This window comes from Chionomys nivalis, chromosome 10 (assembly GCF_950005125.1).
Source record: "Chionomys nivalis chromosome 10, mChiNiv1.1, whole genome shotgun sequence".
Classification (NCBI taxonomy): domain Eukaryota; kingdom Metazoa; phylum Chordata; class Mammalia; order Rodentia; family Cricetidae; genus Chionomys; species Chionomys nivalis.
In genome coordinates, this window is record NC_080095.1 from 48379453 (window position 1) to 48402265 (window position 22813).

The 22813-nt window shown below is 47.7% G+C and overlaps 1 protein-coding gene across 3 annotated transcripts in view; it reads right to left on the minus strand.

Moving 5' to 3' along the window:
- The window catches only part of Syne2 (spectrin repeat containing nuclear envelope protein 2), a 300335-nt gene that overhangs the window by 11763 nt on the left and 265759 nt on the right, over positions 1-22813 (minus strand). Inside the window, exons 1-8 of one of the 3 annotated variants that reach the window (XM_057782663.1) lie at positions 19935-20024; positions 13928-14090; positions 8289-8476; positions 7484-7634; positions 6985-7167; positions 5591-5728; positions 4446-4640; positions 137-419 (exon numbers count right to left, since the gene is read on the minus strand). In XM_057782663.1, coding sequence (XP_057638646.1) covers positions 137-419; positions 4446-4640; positions 5591-5728; positions 6985-7167; positions 7484-7634; positions 8289-8476; positions 13928-14038 — 1249 coding nt within the window. In that variant the 5' untranslated portion in view covers positions 14039-14090; positions 19935-20024. Of the gene's footprint in view, positions 1-136; positions 420-4445; positions 4641-5590; positions 5729-6984; positions 7168-7483; positions 7635-8288; positions 8477-13927; positions 14091-19659; positions 19761-19934; positions 20025-22813 lie in introns of those variants that run through there. The other 2 variants (XM_057782662.1, XM_057782661.1) reach the window with 2 other exon arrangements.

A 22813-nucleotide genomic window follows, 5' to 3' on the forward strand; every position in this document is an offset into this window, starting at 1 on the left:
AGAAGCCAGAAAGCCACAAGCCTGCACCGGCCACTGTCTGGACTCTGGATCACCGAGAAATCGCCGCTGAGCTGCTAGGGTGCTAGAGATACAGTCAAACGGGTCAAGTTCACAGGCCTCGGGTAACTGCTTTTACCTGATAGTGCGCTGTAGAACGGACCCTCCTCGTCGTCTTCATGAGAAGAAGATCCCCCCACATCACCTGTGTGATCCCACTCCAGCGGGATCGAGTCCACACTGACGGGGGTCTCACAGCCAGACCGCTCATGCCCCAGAGCTGGGGGCACAAGGTGGCACAGTGACTGGGAAGACGGTGGCTCCTCCATCTCTCTCCTCTTACGCCAAGAGTCAGCCTGGATCTCTCTTGGGTCTTCTATGTCCGTCTCATTCTCGGAGGCTTCCTTCTCATCTTCTAGGCTCTAAACGAGAGGGCCCCGGTTTTAGGATGAAGTGGTTTAAAGGCTGCTGCCACTGTAAAGAGCTTTGGGAGTCGGCCTGTCTAGCAATTCTGAAAACAGCTGGCATTAACATTTCTTAAGTACTTTAAAAGGAGCCGAGGGTGGACTGGGGAGAGGGCTCAGAGAAAAGCCATTGCCACACATGTGTGAGGACCTATGGAATCCTTTGAACCCAAGTGAAAACAGGACATAGTACTCTGAGTGACTCAAATCCCAGTGCTCCTACTGGAGGCAGAGCTCCTGGATACTCTTTTGCCTGTTTGACCTATACGGCTTAGTCTGGTGTACACAGCAGCAGGCTAGTTGGAACATTACGGAATATTCCTTTACACTGGGTTATGATGTGTCACCGTGATTGGTTTAATAAAGAGCTGGATGGCCAATAGTGAGGCAGTAAGAGGTTAGGCAGCACTTCTGGGGACAGAGAGGTCTCAGGAGGAGAAGAGAGGCGGAGTTGCCAGCCGGATGTGAAATAACCAGGAAGGACGTAATGGAGATGAAGAAACAAACTATGGGAGAACATAGATGAAAAAATATGAGTTAGTTTAAGTTATAAGAGCTAGTTAGAACAAGCCCAAGCTAAGGCCACGCTTTCATAATTAATTATAAACCTCCATGTCATTTTTTTGTGAGTTGAGGCCCCAAAAGATAAGTCCGTCTACTGTGGAAGCTGCGGTCCAACAAATGCAATTGTCCTCTGACCTCTAACGTGCTTCATGGTACATTTGTACAACCCCTCACACACAAATGTGCAAGCACACACACGCATGCCATTTATTAAAAGGTCTCAGGTCTTACGTATGGTTATTCAACTTTGAACAATCCACAGTGGAGCCTGGACTCTGCATTTTTAGAGAAACCTAGCCCTTTTTTCTTAGCAGAAAATAAAATAAATTAATAATAATAATATTAGTTAATAATAAAGCTGAGCACCTAACCTAAATAAGTTTATCTAAAAGAGAAAGAAGCAATGGCTAAAGTGTCATCATGGCTGATAGAATCACATGTTCTAGTTTGTTCTGTGTGTGTGCAGTGCATGTATATGTGTGCACATCTCTGTGTATGTGTGTATATGAAGGTTGATACTAGGTGTTGTAATAGTTAATCTTGATGGCCAACTTGGTGAGATTTAGTACTACCATGGAAACACAAGTCTGGGCGTGCCTTTGAAGGGTTTTGGGGATTAGGGCAAGTGAGTTGGGAAGTAAGTGAGGTGGGGAGACCCACCCTAAACATGGGTCAGCACCATTCCATGGGCTGGAGTCCCGGACTGAATAAAAAGGAAAACGTGAGCCAAGTACCAGCATTCATCCCTGTCTGCTTTCTGACTGAGTGCAACGTGACCGGCTGCCTCACGTTCCTGCCACGTGACTTCCCTGCCATGATGCACGGTACCTTTTGCGAACTGAAAGGAACCTTTCTTCTGGAAGTTGTTTCCATCAGGTATTTTGTGACTGCCACAAGCTAACTGTCACAGGTGCCTTCCTCCATTGCACTCCATCCCATCAACTGAACCTGGAGCTGGCCGACTCAACTAGACTAGCTGGCCAGGAAGCGACAGGCTCCTCCCCATCACTGTCTTCCAGCACAGGGTGATAGGTGCCTACTGCTGTGCCCAGCCTTTTATGTGAGGGCTAGGGATCCAACCTCAGGTCCTCATGCTTGCTACAGCAAGCACTTTGCCAGCTGCCACCTCTCCAGCCTCCATCCGTCCTATCTTTTATTTTCCAGTTTCATAATACAGAGTCTCTATTCAGCTTACATTACCGTGCACTACAGAGAAAACTCTAAGCAAATACCTTTAAAAATGAGGACTTCCTGGAGACTTTCTGAGGCTACACTGATAGGAAAACAGCTTCATCTGAAGTCTGCCAGTTGGAGCACACACAAAAGAAGCCATCTAACCAGACATGGTGGCCAATAAGATGGAAACGCTGAATGAGAGCCTTAACTCCACGCAAACTTCACCAACTGTCTCGGGTTGAGGGAAACAGCAGGTCACGTTGGAAAGCTGGCACATCTGGTACTTTAACGGTGAGAACAGAGCATCGAAGCTTTCAGATGTGAGAGGAAAAGGCAAAATAAGTTCTCAAGTGGCTAATGTGTGTAATCCAAACTAGACAGATTTCATCTAGGGGATGCCGACATTGGCCAGAAAAGCCCTGCACTGAGGATGATGAGGGCAGGGGAAAGGAGCACAAATCCCAGGCACCATCCTGCCCACTGCTAAGTAACTGTTGCTCTAAATCAGTAAGAGTGAAAAAAAAAAAAGACTCCCCCCCATGCCATTTTTGTTCCTATTATTGTTGTACTTGGCACCATTTTTTAAAATTAGTTTCTCAATCATTATCTTCAAAAAGAACATTCTAGAGTACTATCATTAAAAACAGCTTGGAAAAGCTTGGGCTGGAGAGATGACTCAGTGGTTAAGAGCACTGCCTGCTCTTCCAAAGGTCCTGAGTTCAATTCCCAGCAACCACATGGTGGCTCACAACCATCTGTGATGAGATCTGGTGCCCTCTTCTGGTCTGCAGGGACATATGCAGACAGAACACTGTATACCTAATAAATAAATAAATCTTAAAAAAAAACCAGCTCTGGAAAACATGCCACTGTTGTGTCTCACAAGGCAGGTGTAAGGCAGTCCACCTTCAGAGGTATAATGTCACACTGCCCTACAACCTGTAACACTAGAGCATACACTTTAGAAGCATTACTGAGACTCCATTCGCTTTTCCAGCAGAGGGCCCAGAGGCTGGTATGCCATGGCTCTGTAGAAATGCACTCTTAGGATTTCCTCTTTATTAGCCACACAGTTCAAAACTCAATAGTTCAAACTGTTATACACTAGAGAAGAAAAAAAGAGAAATACAGAGGAAAAAAAATCCCCCTAGGGGCTGGAGAGATGGCTCAGTACTTACTGCACTTGTAGAGGACCTAAGTTAATTCCTAACCGCCATGTCAGGCAGCCCACACTACCTGTAATTCCAGCACCAAGGGATTGGACATCTTATTCTGGCCTCCAGGGTGTTCTCTAATGGTCTCCTATGGAGACTGAAACATTCCATCCTGAAGGGAAGCTCTTTAAACAGGAAGGTATACAACTCAAAATAGCTGGTCAGGAAGTGCCTGAAACTGATCAGATTCACTAGACCTGCCAGAGTAAGCAGTAAGAGGTGAGAGGCCTTCTCAGATGGAAGGAAGCTAAGCTGCCAAGACGACCCAATGAAGCCAAGCTGCAAGAAAGATTCTTGAGACCAGAGCAGCTGCTTGGAAGCAGGGACCAGCTGAGCTGCCTGGAAGAAGTTTAGACTAACTGAGGCACTTGGAAAGGCCACTTTCCAACCTGCTGAGTTGCCTGCAGGCTGTGTGGTGTGCCTCCAAGTTCCCAGCTTTTGTGAGTGTCACCCATGATGGGCTGGACTTTGGTGACGCTGCTGTTTTTGAGTCATTTCTGCTCCTATAAGTAAAACCCTTCACCCACATTCCTGTAAGCAGCCCTGATAAAACCCATTGGTTCACCAGGTTGGACTTTGGTGGTATCTATATTGTGGGCTCCCTATGTGGGGTAAGTGGATGTGTGTGCTGTGTCTCCCCGGGCAAAGTTTTGTCACACAACACAGGGGCACCTGCACTGGTGTGCAAAATACACAAATAATGAAAAACAATTGAAAAAACAAACAAAACCAAACCCTTAAAACATTAACTTCACAGCCATTAGAGTCACACAAATATGGTGGAGAGGGGGCAAGCAAGATTCAGCATAGAACTAGCACATTGCCAAATTCACCATGACTGGATGGGGAATGCTCCAGGGAACAAAGGAGCTGCTTCCATTCCCTGGACCACAACCCAATGAAGCCCTCTCTTTTAACTGTGAGAAGTAAATCGCGGGTCTGGTATAAGGTGACCTTCCTGACTCTTCAAACATCTAGCACGATGTGCTCACTAGGCAGCTGGGAGCCCTGGCCGGTGGGTCACCCTTACCGGGGCGTGGGAGGTCAGTCGCCGATGGAAGCGGGACACTCTGCCAAACACCTCCTGACAGTAGCGGTGCAGCTCCTCCAGCTCGTCTTCGATCAGCACAGCATCCAGGGGCTCGCTCTTCTGGATGAGCTGCTCCCCGAACACGATGAGCTGGTCGATCTTGTTGGTGTTTAGTGTGATCTCCTGTTGGAAGCCCTGTTAGGGAGATAAGATGGGACTTTCAAGAGAGAATCTGTCCTGGTGTGTCTAGTGTCGATTTCACATGATAGGATCACGGGGGGAAAAGCATTAGATGCCAATATGGTCTCTTTTCCCTTTCTGTTTTGTACCTGGTACCACGGCATCTGCTTTTAAGGAACGCACAGTGTTAATCTAACAATTTGAAACAACTATACTTTTTTCAATTAAAAAAAATTCTAAAATTAACCCAGATAGATATTCATCATTATGAGGTTTGAGGGAAAGAATTTATCTTCTTGACACTTGGTGGGAACAGTATAAACCACTAATGGGCCCCTGCCGTGGTGGACACAGTAATAATAATAATTAGTGCCTGTTATATTAAGGGGCAATGGGTTTTCACTTGTTGATATTTTCTCACCGAAGAGGGAATGACTGTGAGGGAAAACTGTAGCATGGGCCTGGCCATGTGGCAAATGCCTGTAATCACATCACTGGGGAGGCTGAAGAAGGATAGTGCATGAGTTCAAGGCTGCCCCTGGGCTACAGCAAGATCCTGTCTCGAAACAAACAAACATAAGCACAAAATAAAACTTCCAGACTGACTGTAAACAGCAGAAGGTGTCTGGTCTTGGCCCCACCAGTGACAACTCACTGGCCCTGCATGGACTCGAGTACCAGAGAAATGGCAACTTTAAGAAGTTCAGTTTGGAACCTGAAGTGAACGTTCGCCTCAGAATGAGCCCTTAACTAAAACACCCCCTGAAGTGAACGTTCTCCTCAGAATGAGCCCTTAACTAAAATGTCCAGTGTCCCAGCCTATAAGCAATATAAATATTCAAGTGGAATGTAGCCTGTTGCCTGGAGCATTCTGGAACATTCTGAGTACCAGCTCAAATGTGCACTTGGCCAGCGCTCTTCTGCAGAGGAGCCTTCTCACGAGACGCTGAGGAAGCCGCACTTACATTCAGCTGGCGCATCTTGTCCTCAGCGTCACTCTCTGAGAAGTGCTCCACGTTGGTCAGCTGCAGGTCCATCTCCGTGAGCCATACCAGAATGCTCTCCCTGGTGCCCTCAAACTCTTCCCTTTGGTTGGTGAAATACTGTGAAAGAAGGAAGAAAAGCCATGTGTGCATGGCACGATCAGATTTGGCTCACAGGAAAGGGAGCTCAGAGCTCTCAGACTGAACCCCATCTCTGGGGTATTCCAGCAACTTCAGACACTGCATCCAGAGCCTGGGGTCTTTCCTTGGCTGTGTGGAATCCCCCCCTCCCCCACACACATTCTGGGCCTGGGCTTCCACATCAGGGAATGCAGGAGGGCTTGGGTAATGTGCAACGTATTCTCTTTGGTCCTTTCAGGAATTTTAAATTCTGGATTTTCTAGTCTAAATCAGTGAATTTCCCCATCCATGGAGGGAACCTTGGAGGGCAGGGTAGGTTGCCTGGGGGCTTTTCTTATTATTCTGCGGTGGCTTTCCCATGAGAGAAGAGTGAGCAACTTCAACATAGGAAGGTGGTCATCAGGCCGGGAATGGTGGCACATACTTGTAATCCTAGCAGCCAGGAGGCAGAGGCAGGAGGATTGTGAGTTCTAAGCCAGTCTGGACTACATGGTGAGGTTCAGTCTTTTAACACAAAAGGACAGTGACTAAGCTTAGGTCTGAGTGCCCATTTTCTCTTCAATTCTGAACACGTAAAACAGATTCATTCTCTGCAATGAGAGAGACCTCCCCGGTTACCGCTTCCTAAGAGTCAGGCAGCAACTTCCAGACAAATGTGGCATGTAGGGCCAAGTAAAAGTTTAGACTAGTAACAGCCAAAATCAGCAGGAAATAGATTAACGCCTACACTATCAAACAACCTGCCAATGACCTTCCAATAGGGTTAAAAACAAATAAAACAAGAAGCTTAGGTTCTCATCTTCCTAGACTGCTTTGAGGTTATTCAATGTGCTCTAACCCCCGGACAGTCACTGTTCCAATGCCCCACACATCAGAGTGGGTACAGACACTGTGTTTTATCCATATTTCTGATGTGGGGCTGATAAAAACAGGTAGAGCAAGCTCTTGTAGAGGTGCGTGTGTGCCTTCGCTGACCCAGGACAGCAATGCCCCAGACTCATGTGCCAACACCTGTACCATCGGCTTTACAGCCGTTGTAAAGGTAGATGTGTTTGGTAACACAGACCACACAAGCAGGCTCTGCCTGAGACGCCTCTGCGTGGGAGGAATGTTAAGATAACTCAGGCTTGCGGTGAAATCTACCTGCCGCTGTGTTGCCAGCCTGCCACAGCCTATTACACGTCACTTCTCCCTGCCTATCTACCAACAGCCCCCCTGGGACTCTAGATGGTTACCCGTAGTCTTCGCAGGATGGCGGTGACCCGCTTCTGCAGGTTGTCCCAACGCTGGTTACCCTCGTGCACCATCTGCTTCAGTTTGCTGGCTGTGTCGGTGCGGTTCTCCCTAGCCAGCCGCCGGTACTGTTTGTTGATGAGCTCCAGCTGGGTCAGTCTTTCATGAATCTGCCGCTGAAAGGCCTGTGGTACAAAGTGGAGGTCAGTGCCAGAGAGGCAAAGGGATGGGACCCTGCTTTGCCAACCCCCAAGTGGCTTGCTTTGCATGGCTGATGCCCGGGCAGCAAGGGCAACAGCGTACTATATCCCAGGCCTGTGAGGCTGGCACAGCATGGGCACCAGCACACAGGGACATTTCCATCAAAGCTGACTTAGCATCTGGTGGCAGGCTGAGGGCTCTGACAGTATTGGGAGCCTCTGGCCACCAAAAGCCAAGTAGCAGCTTCTGAGGTGCAACAATCTTGGCTCGTAGTGGGAGCACGGGATGGGAAAGGCTCACCTCAAACCTCTTCAGCTCCTCTTTGGCATTTGTATACAGCACCTCGGAGGAATTTGGGCAGGCCGCCGTCCTCTCGGCAGACTTGAGCCAGTCCTCGAAGCGGGAATAGTCATCCAAAAACTTTTGCCACAGCCGCCAGGTCTCCTCGATCCTGACAGGAGTGGAGAACAGGGGGTTAGTTAGCACGACTGCCCATGTCCACTCAGTACGGTCCGTTTGTTTTGGAGCTGAGTGTCCCTTGATGGGGCCCATTCCCAACCTTTTACTTGAACTGTTTAGGGAGACACCCCTTTCCAGGAAATACCTAAGGATGTTGCTCTCAATCTAAACTCAATTCTCCTCAGGGACCCAGGCACCTCAGAAATCCTAATTCCATGGCTTAGGCAAGAGTTGGGGCTGCCTGCCATGCTCTGTGTCTGGAGAAAGGCAGTACCAATTGGGTTTGTTTATTTTTCTTCAGTGATGTCCTTGCTTACCCTACTAGGCCTTCTCTGCTAATTCTTTTCTTTTCTTTTCTTTTCTCTTTTTTTTTAAAGACAGGGTCTCTTGTAGCCCAGGCTGGCCCTGAACTCTCCATCCTTCTGCCTCTACCTCCTAAGGACTGGGATGATAGGCACGCACAACCGTTCCCTGTTTATGTTGTGTTGGGGACTGAACTCAGGGCCTCACCATGCTAGGCAAATACTCAGCTGACTGGGCTATTTCTTGGTGTATTTCTAAGTGACCTGAACAGAGCACGGGTCCTGTGGTTATGAGGTGAAAGGCTGGCCACAGTTACAATGTTCAAGTCCAAGTGGCCGCTTACTTCATGCGCCGCTCCATCGACATGGCGCAAATGTTCCTCCAGCGCCTGTCCAGGCTCCTGGTTGTCTGCTGGATTGAGTCACACTCCGTTTCATTGGCACAGGCATCGGAGTCATGCAATAGGACATCACAGATATTGAACACAGACTCTACCCCCGCACTGTGCTGTTCGATATCTCGCTGCAGGTCCTGCAATCACAAGATAGCACAAAAGCACTTGAGGTGGTGGCGGTGGAGGGAGGATTGGCATCAAAGGATCCCTGCCTGTCCTTCCCTCCCCATGCCCTAGCCAGAGGGTCACAGGTGTCTTGGGATTCAAATAGACGGAGCCCGTTGTCTTCATGTGGCCCCGTGCTGTGGACACCTGGCCAACCTACATATTGGCAACTGTCAGCACTAACGTACTGCATTGCTGTCCCGACAGATGGTGCTGCTGGCTCTGAGATGCTGTTGCCTGGCAGCTTTGGGGCTGCATGGGGCTCAATGCAAACCACCCAACTCCAGGTGTCCCCAGTAAAGACTCGATTTGGGGAAGGTGTTCTTTGGCAAACAGTCTAGTTAGCAGGAACTCAAATCAAAGCAACAGACTTTGACCTTTGATGGGTCACACAACTCTCACATCTATAAAGACTTTTATGGTGACCCACACACCCCAGCAGCTGCAGGCACAGGAGTGGAGGGCCTCCTTATGTGCCCATCTGAATGAGGGCTTCATGGAACCTGAGGGAGAATGCTGAGGCTTCTAACCCATGGGGTACAGCTTCTAACCCATGGGCTAGAACTGAGGCTGTGGCTTGGGTGGGGGGAGGAAGGCCTCTGGAGGCTTGTCTCCTGTTACTAGCAGTGACAGTAATTCCTTGGTTGGGTAAAAAGAATACATATAAAGAGACAGTTCATGGCCATAGAAAAGAGGTGGGCCATCAGTTTCTGCTCTTTGCCCTTTTTTAAAATACAGCCCAAGATTGCCTTGAACTTCTGACCCTTCTATCTCTACCCCACCTCCACCCTGGTCAAGTGCTATGTTGATAGGCATGCACATGCCCAGGCTGGGAAAGTTCTCTAAAATAAACACGGCTTTTCCATCATCAAGAGACTGAGAATCCGTCCCACCCTAGGTACTGTGGATGTGGGGTGGGCTGAGAAGTCTTCCCTAGTTTCTAGATTCTGTGACAAGCGATGTGAGATGGTCCCATTAACCCTGGTATCCAAACTACACCACGAAGTAGCAAAGACAAAGTTCAGTTCTGTTTTAATTGTTTCATTGATGTGTCTTGTTTCTGAAAATGGGTATTTTACACAAGCCACTGTTAATTACACTAAGGTTGTGCATCAGGCCACAAGAATATTATTTTGTTAGCAGTGGTCACCACCCACAGAATGGCAGCTAAGGGTCATTCCAGGTCACTTGAATATTATTACTGCTGTAATGAGAACGCTAGCATGCATCTCAGTTCTCAACCAGGCAGGCAGTCCCTAGCTCAGGTCCAGAGTGAAGACACCATATATTTATATGCAGAAATGCACTCCTGCTTAGTCATGTGAGGGAAGATGTGCAGGTGGAATTCTTAAGTTTTGTAGTCAGGGAGAGAAGGCCTGAAGTACTACGGAAACGGGAGTCGCTGCAGGGTCAATCCCAGGGCTGGCTATAGTGACTGCATTTAAGTAGAACTTCAGCTTCAAGAATTATTATGGCTTACAGGATGGTCTCTAGCTTTTTGGAAATTTACTGGCATTGATGCATATTCTTTGTAGCAATGAAAGCAATAAATCAGCACTCCAGAGGGTGGTACTGAATGAGCATGGGGACACTTTTAATCAGAAAATGCCCAGGATGTAACCTGGTTCTAGTTGGCTAGGAGAGCCTGGAAAGATGCAGAGAAATTCTAACCCAGAGGTAAACATGAATGTCATGTACTTTAAGAGTCATTTCAACGATCTTACAATATCATTAACTTTAATATCTAATTTAAGAAGTTTTATAAATATGGGTGTTTTGACTACATGACCCATGAACGTGTACTCTGAGTGTGCCTGATGCCTACAGTGGCCAGAAGAGGGAGTTGGATTCCCCAGACTGTAGTTACAGATGGTCAAAAGCCGCCATGTGGGTGCTGGGAATAGAACCTGGGTCCTCTGGAAGAGCAACCAGTGTCCTTAACAACTGAGCCATCTCTGTTTTCTTCAGCCACTTTATTCAGCACAAGCTGGATTAGTAGCATAAAATTAATAGTGGCTGAAGAAAAAAAATAAAAAGTAGTGGCTGAAGAAAACAGAATGTGGAATGAGCTCTGAAGTCATTTATAAAAGACCATCGTCACTGGAGTTTTTAAAAGGTATTTTAAAAACATTTGGGTATTTTAAAAACAATAACCTCCATCTAAAGAGTCCACATCATCTTCTTTGAAACAGCACAGAATGGCTGAGTGATGACATAGCCTGAATGAGTTACCTTGCACAATAAAATGGACTGCATCTTAAAGTGAAACCCATGTCAGTGCTGGACCAGTGACATTTTGCAGCAACAACAATAATCCTGTCACCAATGCCCACCAGGGCACAAGTCTGACAAAGAATTACATTTCAGAAACTGTCCGAACTCTGAGAAACGGCATAAACGAATGTGAAAGGATTTCTCCATTAATTCTGGAAAGGGGCTCTTGTCCATTTTGATTTTCTGCCCTGATCAGGGAACTCAGGGCTCTGAATCCTTTTCCTCCGAGACAGGGTTTCTTTGTGTAATAGCTCTGGCTGTCCTGGACCTCGCTTTGTAGACCAGGCTGCCCTCGAACTCACAGAGATCTGCCTGCCTTTGCCTCCCCGAAAGCTAGGATTAAAGGTGTGCACCACCACTGCCCAGCCAGTTGCAGGATATAAGGAGAGGCTTCAGGGACACACAGTCAGGCAGCAGGTTGAGCTTTGGGAGTTTGGAATGACACAGAGGGTAAGAGCCTACTGGGAGTCAAAGAACGCAAGGAAGCCAGTCATGCCCTAAGCCAATGAGGGACAACCCACATGGAACCAAGAAGCCAAAACAAACAAACAAACAAACAAACAAAAAAACCCAGGAGAGAAATGCTGGGGACTCAATGAAAGTGGATCATGATGGAAGAGCTCCAAAGTCACCACTGTGTTTTCATTTTGAAGCAGTATAATCTTAGCACCAATCATCGAGAGGAGTACATGAGAAGACTCAGTGGGTCTAACCCAGTGGTTCTCAACCTTCCTAATGCTGTGACCCTTTAGGGCTTCATATTGTGCTGACCCCCCCCCCCAACCATAAAATTACTTCGTTGCTACTTCATAACCGTAATTATGCTACTGCTATGAATTTGTAATGTAAATATCTGATATGCAGGATATCTGATATGTGACTCCCAAATGGGTCGAGACTCACAGGCTGAGAACCATTGGCCCTAACCCTTCCTCTCCCAGCTCCCCAAGGTCATTGCTAAGAGGACTGAGGAATAGTAGGATTGTAGCAACTTTAGGAGTTGAGAAGGCAGCAGTAAGTGATCTCATCTTGTTAGGTCTTATTTTTAGAAACAGCCAAACAATCTACGGTACTTATTTTGGATGAAAACATAAGCAAAGTTTCAAGAAATGGCCTACCCACTTGGAGTAGTTTTCTGTCTCCAGTGTTTCTGGACAGAGAGTAACAGACGCACGGCAATATTCTTTTCAGTGTAACCACAACAGTTGCCTCAGTGCATCTGCATAGGTGGAATGAGACCTTTTCTGCCTCAAGAATGTCTAAATCCTAATCCCAGAACTGCATTAGGTTACATGGTATGGTGGTTTGAAAGAGAATGGCTCCATAGGTTTATATATTTGAATGTTTAGTCACCAGGGAAGTGACACTATTTGAAAGGATTAGAAGGATCAGGAGCTATCCCCCTTGTAGGAGGAAGTGTGTCACTGGGGGTGGGGGGTGGGCTCTGAGGTTTCAAAAACATGCCAGGCCCAGATGCACATTCATATTGTCATATTCTCTCTCTCTCTGCCTATGGATCAGGATATAACTCTCAGCACCCCGTTTTCCTGCTGCCATGCTCTCTGCCAATATGATAATGGACTCAGTCTCTGAAACTATAGGCAAGACCCCAATTAAATGCTTTCTTTTCTAAGAGTTGCCTTGGTCATGGCGTCACAGAACAGTGACTAAGACACACGGTAAAGGAGAATTCAATCAGTCAATCATGTGACCTTAGAATAGCATATTCCCCTGCTTATCTGGGTGTGGCCAATATGATACCCATCTAAAAGTGGCAGTTAGTGAAAGGACAAATGTTTATTCTATTTAAGGTAGCAAAAAAATTGTCACTTTTAAACCAGTAAAAGGCTGGGTGGTGGCGGCAATGCATGCCTTTAAGTCCAGCTCTTGGGAAGCAGAGGCAGGCAGCCTGGTCTGCACCACAAGTTCCAGGACAGCCAGTGCAATACAGAGTAACACTGTCTTGAAAAACAAACAACAGTATCAACAATAAAAAATTCTAAAACAATAAAAGATAGAACTGACTCAAGATAACTTATCATTAAAGGGCATCTTCCGAGAAAGGGACGGTGGCACACACCTGCACATCTCAGCACACAGCAGAAGGGCCAGAAGCTCGAGGTCACCCTCAGCTATCTAGCTAGTTAGGGAACAGCGTGGGTAACATGAGATACTGTCACTGGGGTGTTCCCTTCTGGTCATGATCGAGCACGTGCCCACCTAGCAGGCACTGGCTGACTCCTCGGAGAGAGGGGTGGGAGCAGGTATGCGGGTATGATATGATGGCGCATGGCTACAGCTACAGTTTTGGTAGCTGCCCTTGTTCGTTTCTCTGTTGCTATGATACAACCCTGACCAAAAGCAGCTTGGGAGGAGAAGGCTTATTTGCCATACAGAGTAGAAGTCATGATTGACAGAAGCCGAAGCAGGAACTCAAAGCAGGAACCTGGAGGCAGGAACTGAAGGAGAGGCCATGGAGGAATGCTGCTTACCATCTCCCTCACCTCGCTTGCTTGGCTACCTTTCGTAGGTAGCTGGGGCTCATTTGCCTAAGGATGGTACTGCCCACAGTAGGCTGGTCCCTACTATATCAATGTGCAATTGAAAAAAAAAAGTCTCAGGCCCACACCCTCAATCCCAGTACTCAGGAGGGAGAGGCAGATGGAGCTCTTGAGTTTGAGGGTACCTTGATCTCCATAGTAAGTTCCAGGCCAGCCAGGAGATCCTGGAGGGGTGGGGTGTGGAAGGTCCCAGAGACTACTTTGTGGAGGCAATTCCTCAATCAAGGTTCTCTCTTTGCAGGTCTTTTAGGTTGATGTCAGTATGATAAAGCAGAAGGCTGAGAGTCTGAAGTCAGTCTGGGGCACTAACTATCTCAATCCGAAAAGGAACTGTACCCCCAATTCATTCCCTTTCAAAGCTATGTTATATATAACGAAAACAAAGATAAAACCTCATCGAGTATGAGTAATTAGGTCTGCATCTTTTCAGCATTGTTTGCAGGATGAGCTATGTGAAGGAGAAGGAGGCATTCAGAGACCGATGCCTCACACACAGGGCAGAGACGTGGGCAGGTGGAAGACAGGAAGGCAGGCCTGCCTTGGCCTCCCGCGCCACCTCTCCTCCTGGTACTCCTTCCCATCACTCACCTGTTGCTCAGCAAGCCTCTTCTGGATCTCATGGTCATCACAGACATCGTAAACCACGGGCTTGGAGAGCTCAGACTCGATTCGTGCCAACCAGGTGCGAAGGTTGCTCATGTTTTTGTCTAACTGCTGAATGAAAGCAAACGTCTCCTTCAGCTTCTTCACCCTAAGTGCAACGGAAGAGAGACCCAGTTAGCAGCAGTGGGAAGCAAGGGCCAGGATGGACGCTGGACGCTGGCAAGCAGCTGGGAATCTGTACCACTTTGATTTTTTAGCAGGAACAACTTGTATCTCCCCAGGTGTGCATGGTCACAGAGCAGGCGACTCTGCAACACTGTGGGTCTGGATGATGCTTCGCAGGGACTCAAGTCTAGTCAAGAGTCCTGTCAGACCCACATGGCCTCCTCCTGATACCCTGACCACTTCCTGGCATTCCAGACCATAGGGAAGTTGCCATTTTCTTCTCTCCCAAATACCTATTCTGAATACTTCACTCCAGTGACAGCAGTCAGTGGCCCTTCCTGGACAAGGACAGAACGCATGGGGTGAGGGTGGGTGCTCCAGCGAGGCTGCCTTGTGGGCATCTCTGGGTCAGAAAGAGAGAAGCCACTCAAGTACAGATCTGCTTGCCGCCTTTCTGGCAGTCTGCCTCAGTTTCATTCCAGCCTGGCCTTGGCGTGCAACAGGTTTGAGAGAACACATGTAGCTTGCGTATGCTGGAGCTTCGAGTTAACACCAGGCCAAAAGCTACTGAAGCAAAAGCCATCTTTGTTGGTGTGAGGCAGGGTCTCACTACGTAGCCCACACTGTCCTGGCACTCACAGATCCTCCTGCCTCTGCCTCCTGAATGCTGGGCTTAGAGGTGTGCGCCACCCCACCTGGCTAGCATTCGTTTTTCGCACAGAGACCGAAATGAAATACTTCCATCAGCCGCTTTCATGAAAGCCCTAAATGGGTGAGCGCTTGCACCGCTGATCTGGGTGTTTTTTGGATGAATCCCAGAGATTTAAGCAATGGTTTACAGTTCAAAGTCCCTACTTACCAATCCTCAGGTCGGAAGATGCTGCCAGAGCTGCACCCCCGCTGACGGCAATGGAAAGAGAAACTGAGATGCTGACCTCAACTCACAGGAAACACACTGCCTGCGCACCGTCAACTTTTACTTACCCGAACAACTTCCTCCTGGCCTCAATGCCCTCCTCCCCACCTTTGGTTCCATTTCTGAAGCCAAGTCCTGATTCATGCTGGGAATCTTTCAACAGTCCTTCCGGCTCTTTACCTTGACAAACCAGTTTAATCTCATAATCGGTTTAACACCTCAAGCAATTTGAATGGCCCTTGGCCTCTTACCAAAAGCTGTTCCTGGCTTCATCCATACCCCACCCCAACCCTGCCCTCATGCTCCTGGAGTGCCAGAGCAAGCTACCACTGTGAGACACTCTCCACTCTTCAGGAGAGAGGGGTGGAACCTCCCATGTGCTGTGGACAGGGCTGTCAACAGATAGTTGTTTAATGAATAAACATGAACAGTTACGTCCCCACATGCCCTTTTATTTCCACACAGGGTCTTTTATAGCTCAGGCTGGCCCCAGGTCTGTCTTTCTGTGTTGACAAGGACAATCTTGAACCTCCGATCCTTCTGCCTCCAGCTCTGTAGTATTGGGGTTATATCCATCCAGGACCACACTGGTTTATATCATGCTGGGAATGGATCCCAGGGCTTAGTGCATGCTGGGTAAGCACTCTACCAACTGAGTTACATTCCCTCCCTCCAGGCTATGTTTAAGTGGACCAAAGAATCAATATGTTTCTATCTCACCATCAACCAAGACAACCCCGAGGACTGCCTTCCAGTTCTAGCTCTGTTAGCAGTGACTTGTATGGTTCTAGGGGAATCCTTTTGCCCCAGCCCCTCTACTTCAAGCCTCTGAGGTCTCTCAGACCTCAACAATAAGGATAAGACCAGAGCATGGGAGTCGAGCAGACCAGGATTGTTAAAGTCCTGCCAACCACCCCCTACCATCTGTAAGCTCCACAGCCCTGCAAGATTCTTGACTCAGACTCCAAGTGTCATTATTATCTATAAAATTAAGCATCTTGCAGGTGATGTGGGATCAAGGCAACAGATAACCACTGGAACATAATAGATGTTCGGCAACATGAACTCTTCTGATGCTGACCAGGACATGGATGCTGTAACACTGTAGCCAGCTGGCCCTGGACTTCGCTACATTCTTTCCCAGGTGTTTTATTCTTTGTAGCTCCCTGAGACAGGCAGGCATGAAGGCAGGCCGTGTAGTCTGCAAGGGCTTAGGTTTGAGCTCTGGTTTTATTAGCCTTCCTTCACTCAGTTAGCTGGGAGGAAGGCAGGAGATGTACGTGAAGGCCATTTGGGACAATCTCTGATGAGGACAATGGCCCAGGAATAATCATTTTCAGGGAGGTACATCTTCCAAACTGCACACCTGGCAGCAGGTCACAGTCCCCTTCAAAGCCACGAGATGATTTATTGAAAAGGAAGTAACCGAATCCAGGCCAGGCCTGGATACAGCTGTAACCTAGATCCTGCCTTCATTCCCGTGGTTTACCATTGCACTGCGCCTGTCTGACTTCATCTTACCACCCTGACTCTGAAAGGCCCAGCAGCGGTCCACACAGTTATGAGGGGCTGACTTCCTAAAAATCTCTGGCTGGAGAAGCGGCCTGGCCATGAGCACTTCCTGATGGTAGAGACCAGTGCTCATGCTCAGTGGTCATCCTACTGCCTCCTGCTTGCCCTTCCCCTCTTCCTAGGATGGCAGCTCACTCTGCTTCAGCCAGCACCGAATCCCATGCCATGCTATGTGAGTCACAGCATTATTTTTTTATTTTAACAAGAAGAGGTCTGGGGAGACCACTTTCTGTACACAGGGAGCTAACACACTATGGTCTAGGCATGGCCGTGTTTACTTGGGATGTCATAGCTCCTGGAGAGAGAACAATTTGGTTGGCCCTCCTAGGACTTTGGCATTCAAAATGAAGTGCTCAAAGCAGAGCAATGGAGAATGGGAATACAATACGGACGGGACACCCTAATCTTAAAACTGTAACCTGTAATGCTCAAAAGTCCAAACTTTCTGGGTGCTGTATCATGTCATTACCATTGAAAAAATCCCACATCAGACCTTATATGATGGCTACAGTCAAGACAGGTATACTAAAGACATACAGAATTACCTTAGGGCTGTGTGTGAGAAATACCAGTGGATTCCCAAGAGTTCTCATTATAAATATGCAAATATTCCAAAATACAAAAAGAATCCAAAGTATGTACTTGAGCATTTGAGGTAAAGGGACACTTAGCTGTACGAGCCTTTTCACATGTAGCCCGTTCCTTTAAAATATCTACATCGGAATGGTTTGTCACTCATCAACAAACCATAGTGCTAAAATGAAACATCCATGTAACCTGCTAACATTTATGTCATATGCTAACATATGTCAGGCCTGCTGTATCTCACATGCTAACAACTCGTTTAATCCTCCCAAGGGTGCTCACAAGTACCATCATCATTCCCATTGGACAGTTGGGGAGGGGAAAGGCTCATGGGTGAAATAATCAGCCTCATCTTGTGGGCCATTAAATAGCAGGGGCAAGATTCCAACCTCTGGCTGTCTGGCCCCTATGGCTTGTCACATACCTTGCACAAACAGATGTGCATAGATTGAGGGTAGAAGACAGGTTTTGTTGCTGTCAGGGAACATGATTCAGATCCAGGATATGGTGGTAGAGGAGTTATAAGCTGCTGTGGCTCGTGGCTGGTAGCCAGCATGGGAAGAGGCTCGGAGTCACAGATATACTACTGCCCGTGTTTCCCTTCCACAAATTTCTTTCAGTATACATTTAACCACGTGCTTTTGTTTTGGGTCCTATGCACATTGTGAGGATTCAATGGTGACTCGAAGATGGGTCATAAGTCCCACAGAGCTGATGCAACTTAGATGTCGCGATACAGTTTCAGAAGTACTCAGGCAGCCCTACTGGGTGAGGAAGCGACAGTCACCAGTGTGTCTTTTCCATCAAAAATGATGGCTCTGCCCTATTTTAAAGACCAGATGACACCAAAACACTTTGCCTTCAAAGCAACTCGCTGCTCTGCTGTGAGAGGCATTGTAACCTATTGATAACAAGTAGACTTAGGGGAGAGAGAGAGAGAGAGAGAGAGAGAGAGAGAGAGAGAGAGAGAGAGAGAGAGAGAGAGAGAGAGAGAGAGAGCGCGCTTCACCCAGGCAGAGTCTAGCTTGCTCTGTAGTTTAACCTCTGCCTGCAGTCCCGACAGCCCCAGTATGCTGGAATCAGAATGTTTCTCAGGCAATCACCTGACAATCAATTTCAAGAACCAAGGGATGCATTGTTGAAGTTTATATAGTTCTTCTCTCTGTGGATGCTGCAACTCAACTGTCACCTTCCTGGGGTCAGGAAGATTAAGAGAAGGGCTGACCTCTTAATCCTGAGGGCTGATCAAACACTCTCCAAACACTGAGATCTCTACTTAACATCAGAAAACGAGGGAATCTGCTCAGAGACCAGCTTGTCAACAAGATGTTGCATGACATCAACCCCATAGGTAGTTCATGTGGCACCCACCTCTGCACTTTGCCCATGGTCACACAGGTAATATTTCTCATGTATTATCTCTGAACCAAGGACATACACCCTGAAGAAAAAAACATAGGGTTTCTTGAGCTGAATTCTAGGACTGATTATCAAAACAATATTGCTAGATGAAGGGAGAAGCCATCCATGCCAAAAGTCATTTTCCTATGAAATTAAACCAAATTAAAATTATGCCTAAGAGTAGACTAGAAGGGTTCTATTACAGGAATCATGGGTAGAGAAACAGGGTGTGATCAAGGCAAATAAAGTTTTTCTTTCATCTTAACTAGAGATGGCTCAGAATGTAACCCTGAAAAACACAGCTCTTCTTCTAGAGCAGTCAAAATGAAGGTGAGTTGGTAATATAGCAAGTGCATATAGCAAGCAGGAGTCTTGCTATGTATGCACGAGGCTGTAAATATCAAAAGCATTTTTGTCTGGAATAATTCCTATTCATGCACGGACTAATATACCTTTCAGCTCTGTTCTCTCGGTAAGCAGCATACAGTTAGATTATAGAAGCTCAAGTCAGTGTAAGTTAAGCGACGCCTACGTCGATGTGGACATTGTAACAAAAATTAGTAAGGAGAGCTGAAACGATCCAAAGCATCTGAATCTGGGCTGAAACGATCAAAAGTATCTAAATCTGGACCAAAATAAATACTCAAACCTATGTATGGGCAGCTGTCAGTTGTTAAGCACCCTGTACCAAGCCTGCACAATTTTATCTTTTTACAGAGCTAAATATCTTCATAGTAAAATTATTAATGTCCACGCCCTGATTTGAGGGCACAGACGGTACATACAATACATTTTAGAGCCAACTGCTGCTTTGGAGCATTTTCTTTTTAATGCCAGGATATTGTTATTTTCTGCACAGCATAATCGCATCCCTGCCGGCTTGTCAGAGGCAGACTGCAGCCACCACAAGCATGCTGACGCCGGGAGAGAACCCATCCCCCGAATGGCTGAGCGCTCACACTCCGCAGCCACCATCCCATCATCGGTGATCTCCCTTGTAACCAAAACAGCAAGGCACACAGAGAGCGCAGCGGCCACCTGGGTCGCGGGTGTGGCTGTCAGCTGAAATGGCACTTACTGTTTATGAGAAAAAACCATTCCTTGGGTTTCCGCGGACGCTCCAAGTTCCCGGCTGCACCTCCACCTCCCGGCCAGGCAGCCCCTCCCCCTGCCCAGCCTGCCCTCTTCATTCACTGGCTCAGCATCTTCCAACCAGACCCTCCCCAAGGCTCCTCATCCCAGGCACCACCACCAGCTCGCTCACAGGCACCGGGCGATGCTGGTTGGAAGGAAGACACCTTTTCTATGCTCTGCAATTTTAATCTGCCCCCCGCACCCCCCCCCCCCGCTTACAATAAAGAAAACGTCTCTCTCCAGCTCTCTTCACACACACACAGCCTTTGTTCTGACGTTACAGGATTGCAAGGCTGAGAGGAGAAAGTCCCAGCGTTATCTTGGCACTGGGATACGTATGAAGAGCTGTAAAGCCAGGGAGGAGACATTTAGACTTGGAACACGGTGGGGCGGAGCGGGGGGAGGCTAATTTCTGGTCTATAATTTCTCTGTGTCATGTTTACAATCAGCAGTGCAGCCTGAAGCCTGAGCCATGCAGGGGTGCCTTCCTCGGTCCCAAAGACGACATTGCCCTGAGGAGTTTTCTTCTTGCCGGAGATCTACAGTCGTGCCTGAGAAGGCCAGAGTTGATGGACTCTGCCACTGATTGCTGCAGAGGGACCCCGCCTAGCAGTAGAAATGAACCTAAGATAGAGGATGAGATTTTAGCTCCTCCTTCCTGGGTTCTCCAAAATGTAGAGCATGGGAGTCCTTCTTTCTCCTGTGGAAATGATTCAGGCTGGCCTCTTCCCCCATTTTGAGACGTGATCACCAGTGTTCCTACGACCTCTCACTTGGCGGTTACCATGCCCCACCACCTTGGAGAGCAAGCCTCCTTTGCTAGGGGAGAGGCTTGGCAACCTTTCTCCTAAATGTAGCGTCTGTTTTGTTCATGCCCGCATTCTGGGCTGCTCTGTGACCTTGTAAGTGCCGAACACTGAGGTTTATTCCCTGACTACGCACAGTGCGCCAGTTGCTTCCCATCTGCTGATGGCTGCTTTCCTCTTGGGGTAGCCCTGGGCTCCCAGGAAGACATTTCTGCAGGGTAACAGCAGTCATGTGCTCCAGAGGTGGAATGACTGAGCTGATGGCAAGGGAAAGGGAAGTGTGGAGGCCAACCTCCAGCTACCCCTTCCCTATGCCCAGTAGCCCCCCAGCTCCTTCCGGGCACCTACAGAGGCTAAGCTGAGACAGCTTTCTGACTGGCAGTCTTGTTTGGTCTTTCACGGTGACCTAGAGAAACTACAGTTAGGATGAGAGCCATGAAAAGGGATGAAAAGCAATCGTAACCCATGGTTGCCAGGGTGATAACTGTTGAGCTTAAATGACAACATCTTGCTTGCTATTAGTATAAACTTGATAGGCTTTGTGCGACGGTAGGGGAAATGTGAGAAGCACGTTTAGTTCCTTCTAGCGTCTTTCCATGGACTTGATATTTCTGACAACAAAAGAGCCACCCAATGTCAACAGGGAGGGTCTAGTCTTTTGTTTACCCGCTACTCAAGTCTCTCCTTCATACACTAACGAGCATAAGGATACTAAGCCTATTCACGGTGATGCCACTGAGGAGGCATTCAAGAGAAAAGTAGCGACGCCTTCCTTAGAAACTGTAGATAAACAGAGTACGGCCAGTAATGATCCTCATACAAGGGAGATTGTCATTGTACACCTTCCAAGGGGGCTCTTCCAGACCCTGGCCATTTTCATCAGCTCATTCACCCACACCACTAGAAATAGTCTTTAAAAATGGTCCCCGCCTCGGGCAGAGGTGATAGCTCAGTTGGTAAAGTGTGTGCTACATAAGCGTGAGAACCTGTGTTCAGATCCCCAGCACCTATATAAAAGCTGGGCATGGTGATACACATACATGTAACTCTAGCTCGGGGGTGGGGGTGTATAGGAAGCAAGAAGACAGGTGCGTTGTCAAGATCTCATTGGCCAGCCATCTAGCCAACCCATGAACTTGGGGCTGTGAGATGCCATGAGGCAGATGTGTGTGGCTGGATTCGTGATTGTCTTGCCACTCTCTCATCTGGATCTTGATCCTCACAGATGTCCCGCCACGGAGACAGGAAGCTTGTACGTGGTTTCTCGGCATGGAGATGGAGGCTCAAGACTTATTTGCAAATTTCTGATTTACTTCACCCCATTGCTCATGTGTTTCTCAAACAGACTTCCCATCAAGAGCATCACACCTCGACACCACATCTGGACACATGTTAGGAATGAAGGTCTTGACCTCACGCAGATCCCTGGATGGAGCAGCTCTAGACGTGGGACACTGAGGCAGGTGGTGATGAACACTGAAGCCAGAGAACCACTGTCTTACAGTAGACTACCGGTACCTGGCATCAAGTTCTAGGTTTCAGAAAAATTTTTAACACAGTGCCCTGGAAAGTCAGCATCCCTGAAGATACTTTGTGCAGTGAAGACAGACAGACTGGTGATGTGGGATTCCCCTCTGTGTGCTGTGAATACCACTGATTACTAAAGAAACTGCTTTGGGCCCACAGCAGAGCTATAGGGGAACAGAGCGAGGCAGGGAAAACTAAACTGAATGCTGGGAGAAAAAAGGCAGGGAGCTGCCATGGAGCCACCAAAGGGGAAAGACATGAGTTGCCAGTTGGAACCTTGCCGGTAGGCCACAATCCTTGTGGTAAAATATAAAATAATAGAAATGGGTTAACCAAACATATAAGAGCTAGCTAGCAATACGCTTAAGTGATTGGTCAAGCAGTGATTTAATTAATACAGTTTCTGGGTGATTATTTTGTGGTCTGGGCAGCCAGGAATGAACAGGTGGCCTCCTACAACACCCTGGTTCCTGTTCCCACCCTGAGTGGATGTCATTTCCCTTCTCTGATTGGCAGTTTACCTCTCTGTAAATGAAGGCGTGGGCTGACCTTGCAGTGTTATTTCAGGAGCCCAAACAGCAGATGTGAGGAGCCTGGCTCTGCTTACCTCCCCAGAGAAGCCTGGCTGTCTGGGATGGTCAGATGATAATATAGCTTTAAGAAACCTCTTGTGTCTTATTGCTTTAACTAGGACCTCAAGAACTATATTGGATAGATATGGAGAGAGTGGACAACCTTGTCTTGTTCCTGATTTCAGCGGGATCG